Here is a 13017-nt window from a genome sequence, read left to right as displayed (position 1 = left end):
TTTCACATTTAGACCAGACCACTTTTTCACTGGAGTAACTTGTAGAATTGTCAAAATTTAAGACATGTTTACACAGCTGGAATTAACCTGTATAATTCATTTTCAAGATTATAAATGATATCATTTGACATCATTGTAGCAAATGCTTGTCACTGATTGAATAATGCATGTTTGAATACTATTTAAATACCTAAAATAGTATGTAATATTTAGTATATAAAGTGAAGTACAGCAATCGCTCATAACTCCTAAACCGTCAGTATCAAGTGTCTTATGTCATTGGAATCCTTGGCTCATGCCGGACAAAACACATGCCTCAGATTTGATCGTATTTCACATTTTTTGCAAAACCTACTTTTGCGAACTAGTCCTAGGTTTTCACCCGATCGGAACCAAATCATTGTAGAAAGAGTCTATACCTACACAACCGTTTGTCCCATCAATATGAGAATCAGTGTGCACAGTGTTGGTCCAAAGTGCCAAGAAATTTGAGCACCTGTTAGACAAGGTTAACGGAGGCCAATTGGAACAAAAATTGGTGGACCTGTTTGACTAACAGCCCCAAAGGTCTGAGAGAAATTTGAAAGAAATTGGCCACTGGGGGGTGCCAAAACACATTTTTCAATGGTGCAAGCGATTGTATATTATGAGGTTTTCCACACATACTCACAATATTCATATCAGAAGACAAAACTTTTAATTCCAGACAACTTTGCCTCTAGAACCACCGCTGTCAATCAAATCATTTGTTAAATGATTGAGATGTAAATAAAAAAACTACTTTTGCAAATATAGTTGTAGGTTTTTGAAAAAAATTCTCTGCACTGTCTAGGTCAATAATTATTAAAAATGTTGTAATTTACCCTTTTGGAAGCTTTAACAGGGTTGTTTAGAAAAGGGGGCCTGTCCAAATTTACCTGAAATCCTATAAAGCCTTAAGGAAAGCTCAAAACTTGGAAACCTGCTGAGCATATGCGACAGGTGATTCTAAACAAGCATGCAACGTTTTAAGGAGGTCAGACCACAGCTGGAAATCATATTTCTGGGACAAATTAACTTTTTGCCCATTTTTTTTTAATCACTGATTTTGGTGGTTATAAGCTTGCTAAACAATAGGTCTTTATCCATATTTGCTTAAAAGCCTGAAAGCGCTTAAACCCTGGTAATCGCTGCTTGTGCTTGCAGCTATGTTTACAATTAATATTATTATAAAACCATCTGCTAAATTAACAAACTTTAAATGTAAATAAATGGGAAAATTTTACTGTTTTGATAAACTGTGTAGATAATTAAAACCATATTTTGTTACATTAAATACAATTGAACTGAAATGTAAAATAAAACAAAAAGCTTAAACTTATTTTATATTGAAGACAACAATTCTTATTTTATTAACTTGATTTACAAAAATAACTAAAAAAATTAAAATTAAAAATTATACAAAAAAAGTGACAAAATGAAAAAAAACTTGACCTGAAATCAAAATGAAAAAAAAAAAAAAAAAAAAAAAATCTAAATATGAATGAAAACTTTAATACTATCTCAATGATACTTAAATAGCACTGGTGTTTTTAGCATGATTACGATTGTAAAAGCTGGTTTCCGGTGTGGCCGTACTGTGGTAAAATTACAGTAACACACAGCGTCTCATGAATAAATGCTTAAATACCTGTGTTTGCGTAGGTTGGGAGCGGAGGATGATGCTCTGGAGCGTCTGCTGGCCAGCTCCGGCTGTGAGGTTCACTGTTTTGACCCCAGCATCAGACGAGCTCATCTGCAGGACGCTCACATGTGGATCCACCGCCTGTCTGTGGACTGGAGAGACCCAAACCCCGCCGTCCCCATCCAGAGACTCCACAGCGGCACCAAGAAACTCGCCGCCATCCTTAACCACTTCGGACACAGACAGGTTAGAGATAAAAGACAACACATACTACTTATCAGTGTCTTTCTTTGGTTTCCAATAAAATACACTTCAATGTTCAATCAACTTATATTTATAGTATAATTTAGATCTTATACAATATATAATATATACTTGAATTAAGCTATTTTGTTTCTTAATGAAAGTCTAAAACTAGAAAACACTATTTTTAGGGATGCACGTAAATACGCTACTAGTCAAAAGTTTTTGGACAGTAAGATTTTTATGTTTTTTAAGTCTCTTCTGTGTTTTCTGCTCACCAAGCCTGCATTTATTGGATCCAAAATACAGCAAAAGCAGTAATATTGTGAAATATTTTTACTATTTAAAATAACTGCTTTCTATTTGAATATATTTTAAAGTGTAATTTATTTCTGTGATCAAATTGTGAATTTTCAGTGTCACATAATCCTTCAGACATCATTCTAATATGCTGACTTGCTGTTCAAGAAACATTTTTTTATTATTATTAGCAATATTTAGAACAGTTGAGGACATTTTTTGGGGGGGACTCTTATTTGTATTATTTATCTGAAATAAAAAAGCTTTTGTAACATTATACACTATACTATTCAAAAGCTTGAAGTCACTATAATATTTTATACTGAAATTATAGAAATTACTACTTTTATTTATCAAGGATGCTTTAAATTGATCAAAAGTGATGATAAAGAGCATAAGAGCATAATAATAATAATAAATGGATTTTGAGCAACAAATCAGCATATTAGAATGATTTCTGAAGGATCATGTGACACTGAAGACTGGAGTAATGATGCTGAAAATTCAGCTTTGATCACAGAAATAAATTCTATTTTAAAATATATTCAGTTAGTTTAAATAGTAAAAATATTTTAAAAAATTTCTGTACTCTGGATTAAATAAATGCAGGCTTGGTGAGCAGAAAATACATTGAAAATCTTACTGTCCAAACACTTTTGACTGGTAGTGTATTTACCTTACATCCCTGAAAAATAGTGTTTTCTAGTTTTAAGCTCTCATTAAGAAACAGAATAGCTTCATTCAAGTATATATTACATATTGTGTAAGATTTATGTTATCTAAAATATTACTATAAATATAAGTAAAATGTCATATGTAAAAATCGTACTGATCCCAGTCTTTTGAGCAGTAGTGTAGGTTTTTATAACGGTACAATTTTTAATGTTTTTGAAGAATTCTTTTCTGATCCAAAATTAAACAAAAACAGTAAAAATTATGAAATATTATTTCAATTTAAAACAGCTGTTTTCTATGTGAATATCTGCTCAAATGTAATTTATTTTTGTGATCGAAGCAGAATTTTCAGCATCATTACTGCAGTCTTCAGTGTCTTACCTTATTTTACATCCCTGAAAAATAGTGTTTTCTAGTTTTAAGCTCTCATTAAGAAACAGAATAGCTTCATTCAAGTATAAATTATATATTGTGTCAGATTTGTTATCTAAAATATTACTATAAATATATGTTCATACTGTAAAAATCGTACTGATCCCAGTCTTTTGAGCAGTAGTGTAGGTTTTTATAACGGTATAATTTTTAATGTTTTTGAAGAATTCTTTTCTGATCCAAAATTAAACAAAAACAGTAAAAATTATGAAATATTATTTCAATTTAAAACAGCTGTTTTCTATGTGAATATCTGCTCAAATGTAATTTATTTTTGTGATCGAAGCAGAATTTTCAGCATCATTACTGCAGTCTTCGGTGTCTTACCTTATCTTACAAAATGTTGACCTCAAGACTTTTTAGGCTTAAATTAAATTAAAAAATACGAACATTTAATTTCACCTCATTTTGTTTCATTTCAGCACCTTTAATCCATGAATAACTCTTTCATATTTATGCATCACATCCAAAATATATTTCTGATCAGCCGTCATATTCACATTTCAAACTCCTCTCTGTTCTTTCCATCATCCGCCTGAACAACAGTTTAGTCTTTGTATATTAAACCGAGGTCCTTAAACAGAAGTCGACAGGAACGGATGGAGATGTTTGACACAAACAATTCATGTGGCTTTAATTCTGCCAGATGGAGAAGAGCCAAACACGTGTGAAGCAGCTCTAGAGATGCTAACATGTGCCTACTGGTTATTGACTGTGTTTGAGAAACGCATCATTTACTGCAAACACAGCGCAGGCTTTACATTCGCTCTCTCAGCGTCATAGAACAGCAGTTTTGTTGTCAGTGACTCACTGAGATCTGCTGGAGAAACATAAATAGAGATGAGGGAATGCATGACCAATTTATTGTGTGCTCGTAATTATGGATATTATAGATTTAGCACGTAGATGTACACTACTGCTCAGAAGTTTTTTTAAAGACGTTTCTTATGCTCATCAAGGCTGCATTTATTTGATTAAAAAAAAAAAAAAAAACTTAATATTGCAAAATGTTATTACAATATAAAATACTAGTTTTTATATGAATATACTTTAAAATATAATTTATTTCTGTGACGCAAAGCTGAATTTTTCACCAGCTGTTACTCCAGTCTTCAGTCTCACATGATCCTTCTGAAATTATTTTAATATGCTGATTTATTATTAGAATTATCAGTGCTTTGATTTTAATTTGAATGTTTTTGAAGAATTCTTTTCTGATCCAAAATACAACAAAAACAGTAAAAATTATGAAATATTATTTCAATTTAAAACAGCTGTTTTTCATGTGAATATCTGTTAAAATGTAATTTTATTTCTGTGCTCAAAGCTGAATTTTCAGCATCATTACTGCAGTTTTCAGTGTCACATGATCCTTCAGAAATTATTTTAATATGCTGATTTATTACTAGAATTATCAGTGCTTTGATTTTAATTTTAATGTTTTTGAAGAATTCTTTTCTGATCCAAAATACAACAAAAACAGTAAAAATTATGAAATATTATTTCAATTTAAAACAGCTGTTTTCTATGTGAATATCTGTTAAAATGTAATTTTATTTCTGAGATCAAAGCTGAATTTTCAGCATCATTCCTGCAGTCTTCAGCGTCACATGATCCTTCAGAAATTATTTTAATATGCTGATTTATTACTAGAATTATCAGTGTTTTGATTTTAATTTTAATGTTTTTTAAGAATTCCTTTCTGATCCAAAATACAACAAAAACAGTAAAAATTATGAAATATTATTTCAATTTAAAACAGCTGTTTTCTATGTGAATATCTGTTAAAATGTAATTTTATTTCTGTGCTCAAAGCTGAGTTTTCAGCATCATTACTGCAGTTTTCAGCGTCACATGATCCTTCAGAAATTATTTTAATATGCTGATTTATTACTAGAATTATCGGTGCTTTGATTTTAATTTGAATGTTTTTGAAGAATTCTTTTCTGATCCAAAATACAACAAAAACAGTAAAAATTATGAAATATTATTTCAACTTAAAACAGCTGTTTTCTATGTGAATATCTGTTAAAATGTAATTTTATTTTTGTGCTCAAAGCTGAATTTTCAGCATCATTACTGCAGTCTTCAGCGTCACATGATCCTTCAGAAATTATTTTAATATGCTGATTTATTATTAGAATTATCAGTGCTTTGATTTTAATTTTAATGTTTTTTAAGAATTCTTTTCTGATCCAAAATACAACAAAAACAGTAAAAATTGTGAAATATTATTTCAACTTAAAACAGCTGTTTTCTATGTGAATATCTGTTAAAATGTAATTTTATTTTTGTGCTCAAAGCTGAATTTTCAGCATCATTACTGCACTCTTCAGCGTCACATGCTCCTTCAGAAATCATTCTAATATGCGGATTTGCTGCTTAATGTTGAAAACTATTAATGTTTTTGTGGAAAGCGTCATACATTTAATTTTTTTCAGGATTCACAGATAAACAGAAAGCTCAAAAGAACAGCAGTTTTTTTAAATAGAAATCTTTTGGTACATTATACACTACTGTTGCTACTTTGGAATGGAAAATGTAAAGAAATGAATGCTTTTATTTATTGAGGATGCATTAAATTGCTCCAAAGTGACAGTAAGGACATTTCTAACGTTACAGAAGACTTCTATTTCAAATAAGTGAGATAAGGTTTGAGTCTCTGGTGGTTTGTGTTAGTAATTCAGGTCAGTCTCTGCGCTGCCCACCTTCAGCAGCTCGTCCTGGATAAACGCGGCCTACTTTCCCTCCTCCTCCTTAAAGTGACAGAAACCTCTGCCATCATTGAATCACTGCCAGATGCTGTTCTTCACTTTTTTCTTTGGATCAGAAAAACACAGACTGAAGAATAGTAATAATGCAGCTTCTTTCCATACAAAAGTCCAAGTCCCTAAAAACACTACAAAAGAATCATAAAAGCATTCATACTGACTCCTGCACTATATTCCTAGTCATATGATGCTTTGTGTGAGAAACAGACTGACATTAAAGACTTTCTACACTCAAAATCACTGAAACACATACATTTGAGCAATTTTAGTATTATTTATATACTATCGTAAGTATTTTCAGTTTTCATTGAAATTTCCTTACAGTAATTCTGCCATGTGCTTGTCATTTTTATTAGTTTTTTATTTTAATTATTTAGCTTGAATTTATTTTTTGTTATAGTTTCTTAATTTTTCTTTTGATGCTTATATTTATTTTATTTCTCCTGTATTTCAATTAATGAACACAATTTAAATAAATCAACTAAATCTGTTTTATAGTATCATTGTGATAACATTATTGTTTTTAGTTATATTTTAAATTAGTTCTATTTTGATATTTTCAGTTTTTGTATTTTGTCATTTTTATGAGTTTTATCATCTATTTGGCTTCAATGCATTTTTATTTCAGTTATTCTAAACCTTATTTTTCACCTTTTTTTTAGTTTTCATTTACATTTTAAGTTTTAGTATTTTTTTATTAATAATATTTTTTTGTTATCTATTGGCTTTAATACATTTTCGTTTCTGTTTTTCTCATTTTAGTACTTAAAAATAAACTTAATTTTAGGTAGTTGCCAAAACATAATTTTTTTTTCACTTTTTTCATCTAATATCAATATTTAGTTTTTATTTCTGCTGTATTTCAATTATATAATGAACACAAGTTCAATTAATGAACAAAATTAGTTTTATAGTATCACTGTGATACTATTGTTTACATTATTATTTTAAATGTTTTTATTTTTATATTTTCAGTTTTCATTTACATTTTAAGTATTAATAATTCTGTAATGTACTATTGTAAAAAAAAAATCTTGCATCTTTAATGCATTTTTATTTTATTTTTTGGTTTTAGTAATTTTAGTACTTCAAAATAAACTTTTAAATATTAAAATGTTATTTTTAGGTAGTTGTAACTTTTTTCATCTAATATTATTATTTTGTTTAATTTCAGCTGCACCCCAACTAACAAAAATAAATTATATTATATATAACTATAAATATTTTACATATAAATGTAACTGTCACAAACGGGACGACCAAGAGTGAGGATCCAAATGCAAGGCTTTATTAAGCAGATCGTAGTCAGACAGACAGGGTCGAAAACACCAGCAAACATGAACAGCGAAGACAATCCAATAGCGTAATCCAATAAACAAGCGTGGGTCAAAATCCAAGTGGGCAGTCCAAATGAAACAATGAAATGAAAACAAGAAACTAGAAAACTAAGACTAAGACTGGGAAAACAAAAACAGAACTATGGCTAGGGAACAACAAGGAGACTAGGAAACCTGAGAGCAAAGGAAAACGCTTGGTAGAGTCCGCTGGAGCAAAACAATACTTCGCGATGTGTGTGTGTGATGAGCTGGCTTTTATGTCTGATAAACAGGAAGTAACCATAGAGGCAGCAGAGGGAGCAGCAACAGTCAGTGGGGGTAAGGGCTCCCTCTGCTGGCCTGGCGTGACATAGCCCCCCCCCAAGGAGCGGCTTCCAGACGCTCCAAAAAACAACAGGAGGAAACAGTCCAGGGGAGCGGTGGGGGGGCCAGGAGACTGAGGCAGAACAGGTTGGGCAAAGGCCCTCCAGAGCAGGGCAGGAGATTCAGGAGCCCTCCAGGGCAGGGCTGGAGGCAGAGCAGTCCTTTGAGGTGGAGCAAGAGTCTTAGGAGCCCTCCAGGGCGGAGCAGGAGGCTTAGCGACCCTCCGGGGCAGAGCAGGAAGCGTAGAAGCCCTCCAGGGCGGAGCCGAAGGCGGAGCAAGGGGTTTAGGAACCCTCCAGGGCGGAGCAGGAGGCGGAGCGGCCCTCCAGGGCAGAGCAGGAGGCGCAGGAGCCCTCCAGGGCGGAGCAGGAGGCGCAGGAACCCTCCAGGGCGGAGCAGAAGGCGCAGGAGCCCTCCAGGGCGGAGCAGGAGGCGCAGGAGCCCTCCAGGGCGAATCAGGAGGCGCAGGAGCCCTCCAGGGCGGAACAGGAGGCGCAGGAGCCCTCCAGGGCAGAACAGGAGGCGCAGGAGCCCTCCAGGGCGGAGCAGGAGGCGCAGGAGCCCTCCAGGGCGAATCAGGAGGCGCAGGAGCCCTCCAGGGCGGAACAGGAGGCGCAGGAGCCCTCCAGGGCAGAACAGGAGGCGCAGGGGCCCTCCAGGGCGGAACAGGAGGCGTAGAAGCCCTCCAGGGCGGAACAGGAGGCCGCATTATGGACTGGGACCTGGGGAGAACAGAGATAGAGGAGGCAGACAGAGCAAGGAGAGAAGTAGAGAGTTCATGGGAGAACGTGGCCTCCATAGCCGTGACCAGGCAGACGAGAACTTCAGGAACGACTTTCGTGGCAGTTCCTGGGCAGACAGAGACTTCTGGAACGGCCCCAGACGCCAAGACAGAGATGACAGGGAACCTAGGCGGTGCAGGCAGAGCAGGGAGTCTTGGCGGGGCAGACAGAGCAAGGGACCTTGGCGGAGCAGACAGAGCAAGGGACCTTGGCGGAGCAGACAGAGCAAGGAGTCTTGGCGGAACAGGCAGAGCAAGGAACCTTGGCGGAGCAGGTAGAGCAAGGAGTCCTGGCGGAGCAGATATAGCAGGGAACCCTGGCGGTGCTGGCAGAGCAGGGAGCACTGGCGGTGCTGGCAGAGCAGGGAGCACAGGCGATGCGGGCAGAGCGTGAAGCCTTGGCTGAGCGGGCAGAGCGTGAAGCCTTGGCGGAGCGGGCAGAGCGTGAAGCCTTGGCGGAGCGGGCAGAGCGTGAAGTTCCGCTATGTACGCCACCTCCGAAAGAGGTATAGGCGCAGCGGACATGCCTGTAGATGAGGTCTCCAGAACAAACTTGTGGGCAGACTCATGGGCCGAAGAGGCAACTGGGGCGCAGTGTGCAGCCCACACACTCAAAATGGCGATTGCCATAGCAGGTAGCGCAGTTGGCAGAGGAATGCCCTCCGGGTCAGTGGGCGTGAGGCTTGGGAGCGTTGGCTCTGCGTGACGTGGGAGCGTTGGCTCTGCATGGCTTGGGAGCGTTGGCTCTGCATGGCTTGGGAGCGTTGGCTCTGCGTGGCTTGGGAGCGTTGGCTCTGCGTGGCTTGGGAGTGAAGGCTCTGCGTGGCTTGGGAGCGAAGGCTCTGGCAGATCAGACGAAACATGTCCCGGCTCTGGATGTTCGGGCGAGACGTGACTTGGCCTGGAAGGAACTGCTGTGACTTGATTGGGCGTGACAGGAATAGCAGTGACTTGACTTGGGATGACAGGAACAGCTGTGACTTGGCTTGGCGTGAGAGGAACAACTGTAACTTGACTCGGCGTAACAGGAGCAGCTGTGACTTGACTTGGCGTGACAGGAGCAGCTGTGACTTGATTTGGCGTGACAGGAGCAGCTGTGACTTGACATGGCTTTGAGGGAGTGGTTGTGACTTGAGTTGGTTCTGCTGGGACAGCGGCGGCTGGACATGATTCAGGAGGTACTGCTGTGTCTTGATGTGACTCTGTAAGCACTGTGGTAACTTGCTTATATTCTGGAAGTGTTGGGGTGTCTTGCCTTGACTCAGGATGTGCTGCTTGACTTGGCTCAGGAAGTGCTGCTTGATTTGGTTCAGGAAGTGCTGCTTGATTTGGTTCAGGAAGTGCTGTTTGACTTGACTCAGGAAGTGCTGCTTGACTTGGCTCAGGAGGAACAACTGCTGTAACTTGACTTGACTTGACAGGAGCATTAGCTGTAACTTGACTTGACCTTGCAGAGGCAGCAGCCACGATGTGACTTGACTTGACAAGAACAGGAGCTGTGTCGTGACTTGACTGTACAGGAGCAGCAGACATGGCGTTAACAGGCGATGGTTTGGTTGACGTGGCGTTAGCAGATGCTGGCTCGGCTGATGTGGTGTTAGCAGGCGCTGGCTTGGCTGATGTGGCGTGAGCAGGCGCTGGCTTGGCTGACGTAGCATTAGCAGGCGTTGGCATCAGGATTATGGCTTGACGTGGTAGCTCTGGTGTGGCGGCCATCTTTGCAGCAGGCTCTGGCGTGGCGGCCATCTTTGCAGCAGGCTCTGGCGTGGCAGCCATTTTTGCAGCAGGCTCTGGCGTGGTGGCCATCTTGACCAGGAACTCAGGAACGGGAGCCATCTTGTGAACGGGCTTTGGGACGGTGGCCTTCTTGTGAACAGACTCGGGAAGGGCGGCCATCTTGGGAATTGGCTCAGGAACAGCAGCCATCTTGTGATCAGGTTCGGGGATGGCGGCCATCTTGTGAACAGGCTTGGGGGTGGCAGCCATCTTGTGAACAGGCTTGGGGATGGCGGCCATCTTGTGATCGGGCCTTGGGGTGGCAGCCATCTTGCGAGAGAAGTCAGACGTGGTAGATTTCTGGTGAGCTGAGTCCAATTGGGTGACCATCTTGAACGCGGACTCAGGAAGAATAGTCATTCCGAAAGCAGATTCTGGAAAGGCTGCCATTTTGTGAGCAGGTTCAGGAAAGGTAGCCATCTTGTGAACAGGTTCATGAAAGGTAGCCATCTTGTGAACAGGCTTTGGGTTGGTGGCCATCTTGTGCTGTAGCTCTAGGCTGGCAGACATCTTGTGCTGAGGCTCTGGGCTAGCAGACATCTTGTGCTGTGGCTTTAAGCTGGCAGACATCTTGTGCTGAGGCTCTGGGCTAGCAGACATCTTGTGCTGTGGCTTTAAGCTGGCAGACATCTTATGCTGAGGCTCTGGGCTAGCAGACATTTTGCACTGTGGCACATCTAAATCACCCACAGTTACCGGAGTATTGCAAAACAACAAGACAAAATTGATGAACTGTGCGAGAGTCCAACTGGGGTCTTCATCAGGCAAATTAAAACTGATCTCTGGATCAAGTCCACTCCAGAAGCATTCTTTCAACATGGTCTCATCACAAGGTGCCAAAAAACAATATGTAAGAAACTCCTCCACATAATGCTCGATGGGACGGCCATTTTGAAAGATGGAGCAAAGCAGACTTACGGGGTTGGACAAACTTCCTGCTGAATCCATTCTTGGTGGGTTGTACTGCTGGTGGGTAAAGCCGCTGGATCCGGGGTATGGCGAAGTATTCTGTCACAAACGGGACGACCAAGAGTGAGGATCCAAATGCAAGGCTTTATTAAGCAGATCGTAGTCAGACAGACAGGGTCGAAAACACCAGCAAACATGAACAGCGAAGACAATCCAATAGCGTAATCCAATAAACAAGCGTGGGTCAAAATCCAAGTGGGCAGTCCAAATGAAACAATGAAATGAAAACAAGAAACTAGAAAACTAAGACTAAGACTGGGAAAACAAAAACAGAACTATGGCTAGGGAACAACAAGGAGACTAGGAAACCTGAGAGCAAAGGAAAACGCTTGGTAGAGTCCGCTGGAGCAAAACAATACTTCGCGATGTGTGTGTGTGATGAGCTGGCTTTTATGTCTGATAAACAGGAAGTAACCATAGAGGCAGCAGAGGGAGCAGCAACAGTCAGTGGGGGTAAGGGCTCCCTCTGCTGGCCTGGCGTGACAGTAACATATTTCTCTTCATTTATACATGTATGTGTGTGTATTTATATATACATAATAATATATAATATATACACAGTACACATATAATATGCAAACATTAACTTTCATTAATTTATTTTGAATTGATTAATTGCAACTAATCGTTTCGCAGCTCTATTTTAGTACATCCAGAAATGAGAAAATGAGAAATGTTGTTTATTTGTTTGTTAGTATTTATCTTGAAATTTTGATTTCAAGTAAAGAACAAGTTATTTTTAATGATTTCAGATTAACTATAATAACTGTAAAACCAATAAATAAGCAATACATTTGGAGCAACATGAGGATGAAACATTGTTTTCTAGGTGAACTATGTCTGTAAGGAGAAATATCTGCTGTTTGTGTTTTTAAGGCGACAGCAGCATATGGACAAACTGCAGCTCGATGCCAAACAGCCTGAAAGGTTCACACAGGACGCCTGCTTGATTCCTTAAGAAAAACCTGTTCTTGAGATCACACTTAATTAAAAACTAAACATTTTCCCACAACACATCTGCCACAGTAAACTCTGGTGGATCACGGCCAGAACTCTTGATATGATGAAAAAAACTATTATTGACATTCATCACACAATCTGAGGAATCACTGGTGTCTGACTGGAGCATGTGTTTAACACTCATTCATTCCCAGCAGGCTTTGCATTCACAGACCAAAAGCCATTACAAAGCGCTAATGGAGTGTTTCTGCATTTGGTCAAATGTGTGTTTGATTATCAGATGTACTCGAGTGGTTTCCGCTTCCGCTGTGAGGATCCAGGACAAACAGCAGCTTCAGCTTTTAATCGTAGAAAAATAATGAGGCAAGAGATTCGTAAAAAGTTTGTAACGATTCCGGTCAGATCTGAGCTGGAAAAAAACACAACTGTGTGTTATACAGATTTAACAAAGAAATAATATTATTTAGAATTAAAAAAAAAAAAAAAAATGATAACAATTAATTTAATAAATATTAACAAAAAATAAATAAAGACATTAACAAAAACATTATTATTTAGAATAATATTTAATTTATTGTATTTATAAAAATAAATGAATAAAGAAATAATACCTACTGCAGTAACAGCATTGTATGGTGAATAGGAGAATTTAATAATAATAAAAATAAAATGAGTTGTAGTAGTATTCAGAAAATATTTTTATTTAAAATCTAAAAATTAAACTAAATAAATATTATTATTGCAATA

General features: G+C 38.4%; 1 protein-coding gene across 1 annotated transcript in view; it reads left to right on the top strand.

Moving 5' to 3' along the window:
• LOC141348573 (probable methyltransferase-like protein 24) overlaps positions 1-12268 on the top strand; it is a 31258-nt gene extending 18990 nt beyond the window's left edge. Inside the window, exons 5-6 of the mRNA XM_073852851.1 lie at positions 1684-1909; positions 12140-12268. Of these exons, the coding sequence (XP_073708952.1) occupies positions 1684-1909; positions 12140-12268 (355 nt within the window). The remainder of the gene's footprint in view (positions 1-1683; positions 1910-12139) is intronic.
• The last annotated feature ends 749 nt before the right edge of the window (positions 12269-13017 follow it).

Source organism: Garra rufa, chromosome 13, assembly GCF_049309525.1.
Source record: "Garra rufa chromosome 13, GarRuf1.0, whole genome shotgun sequence".
Lineage (NCBI taxonomy): Eukaryota > Metazoa > Chordata > Actinopteri > Cypriniformes > Cyprinidae > Garra > Garra rufa.
The sequence above is the reverse complement of the archived record's forward strand: the minus strand, read 5'-3'. Positions and strand labels throughout refer to the sequence as shown.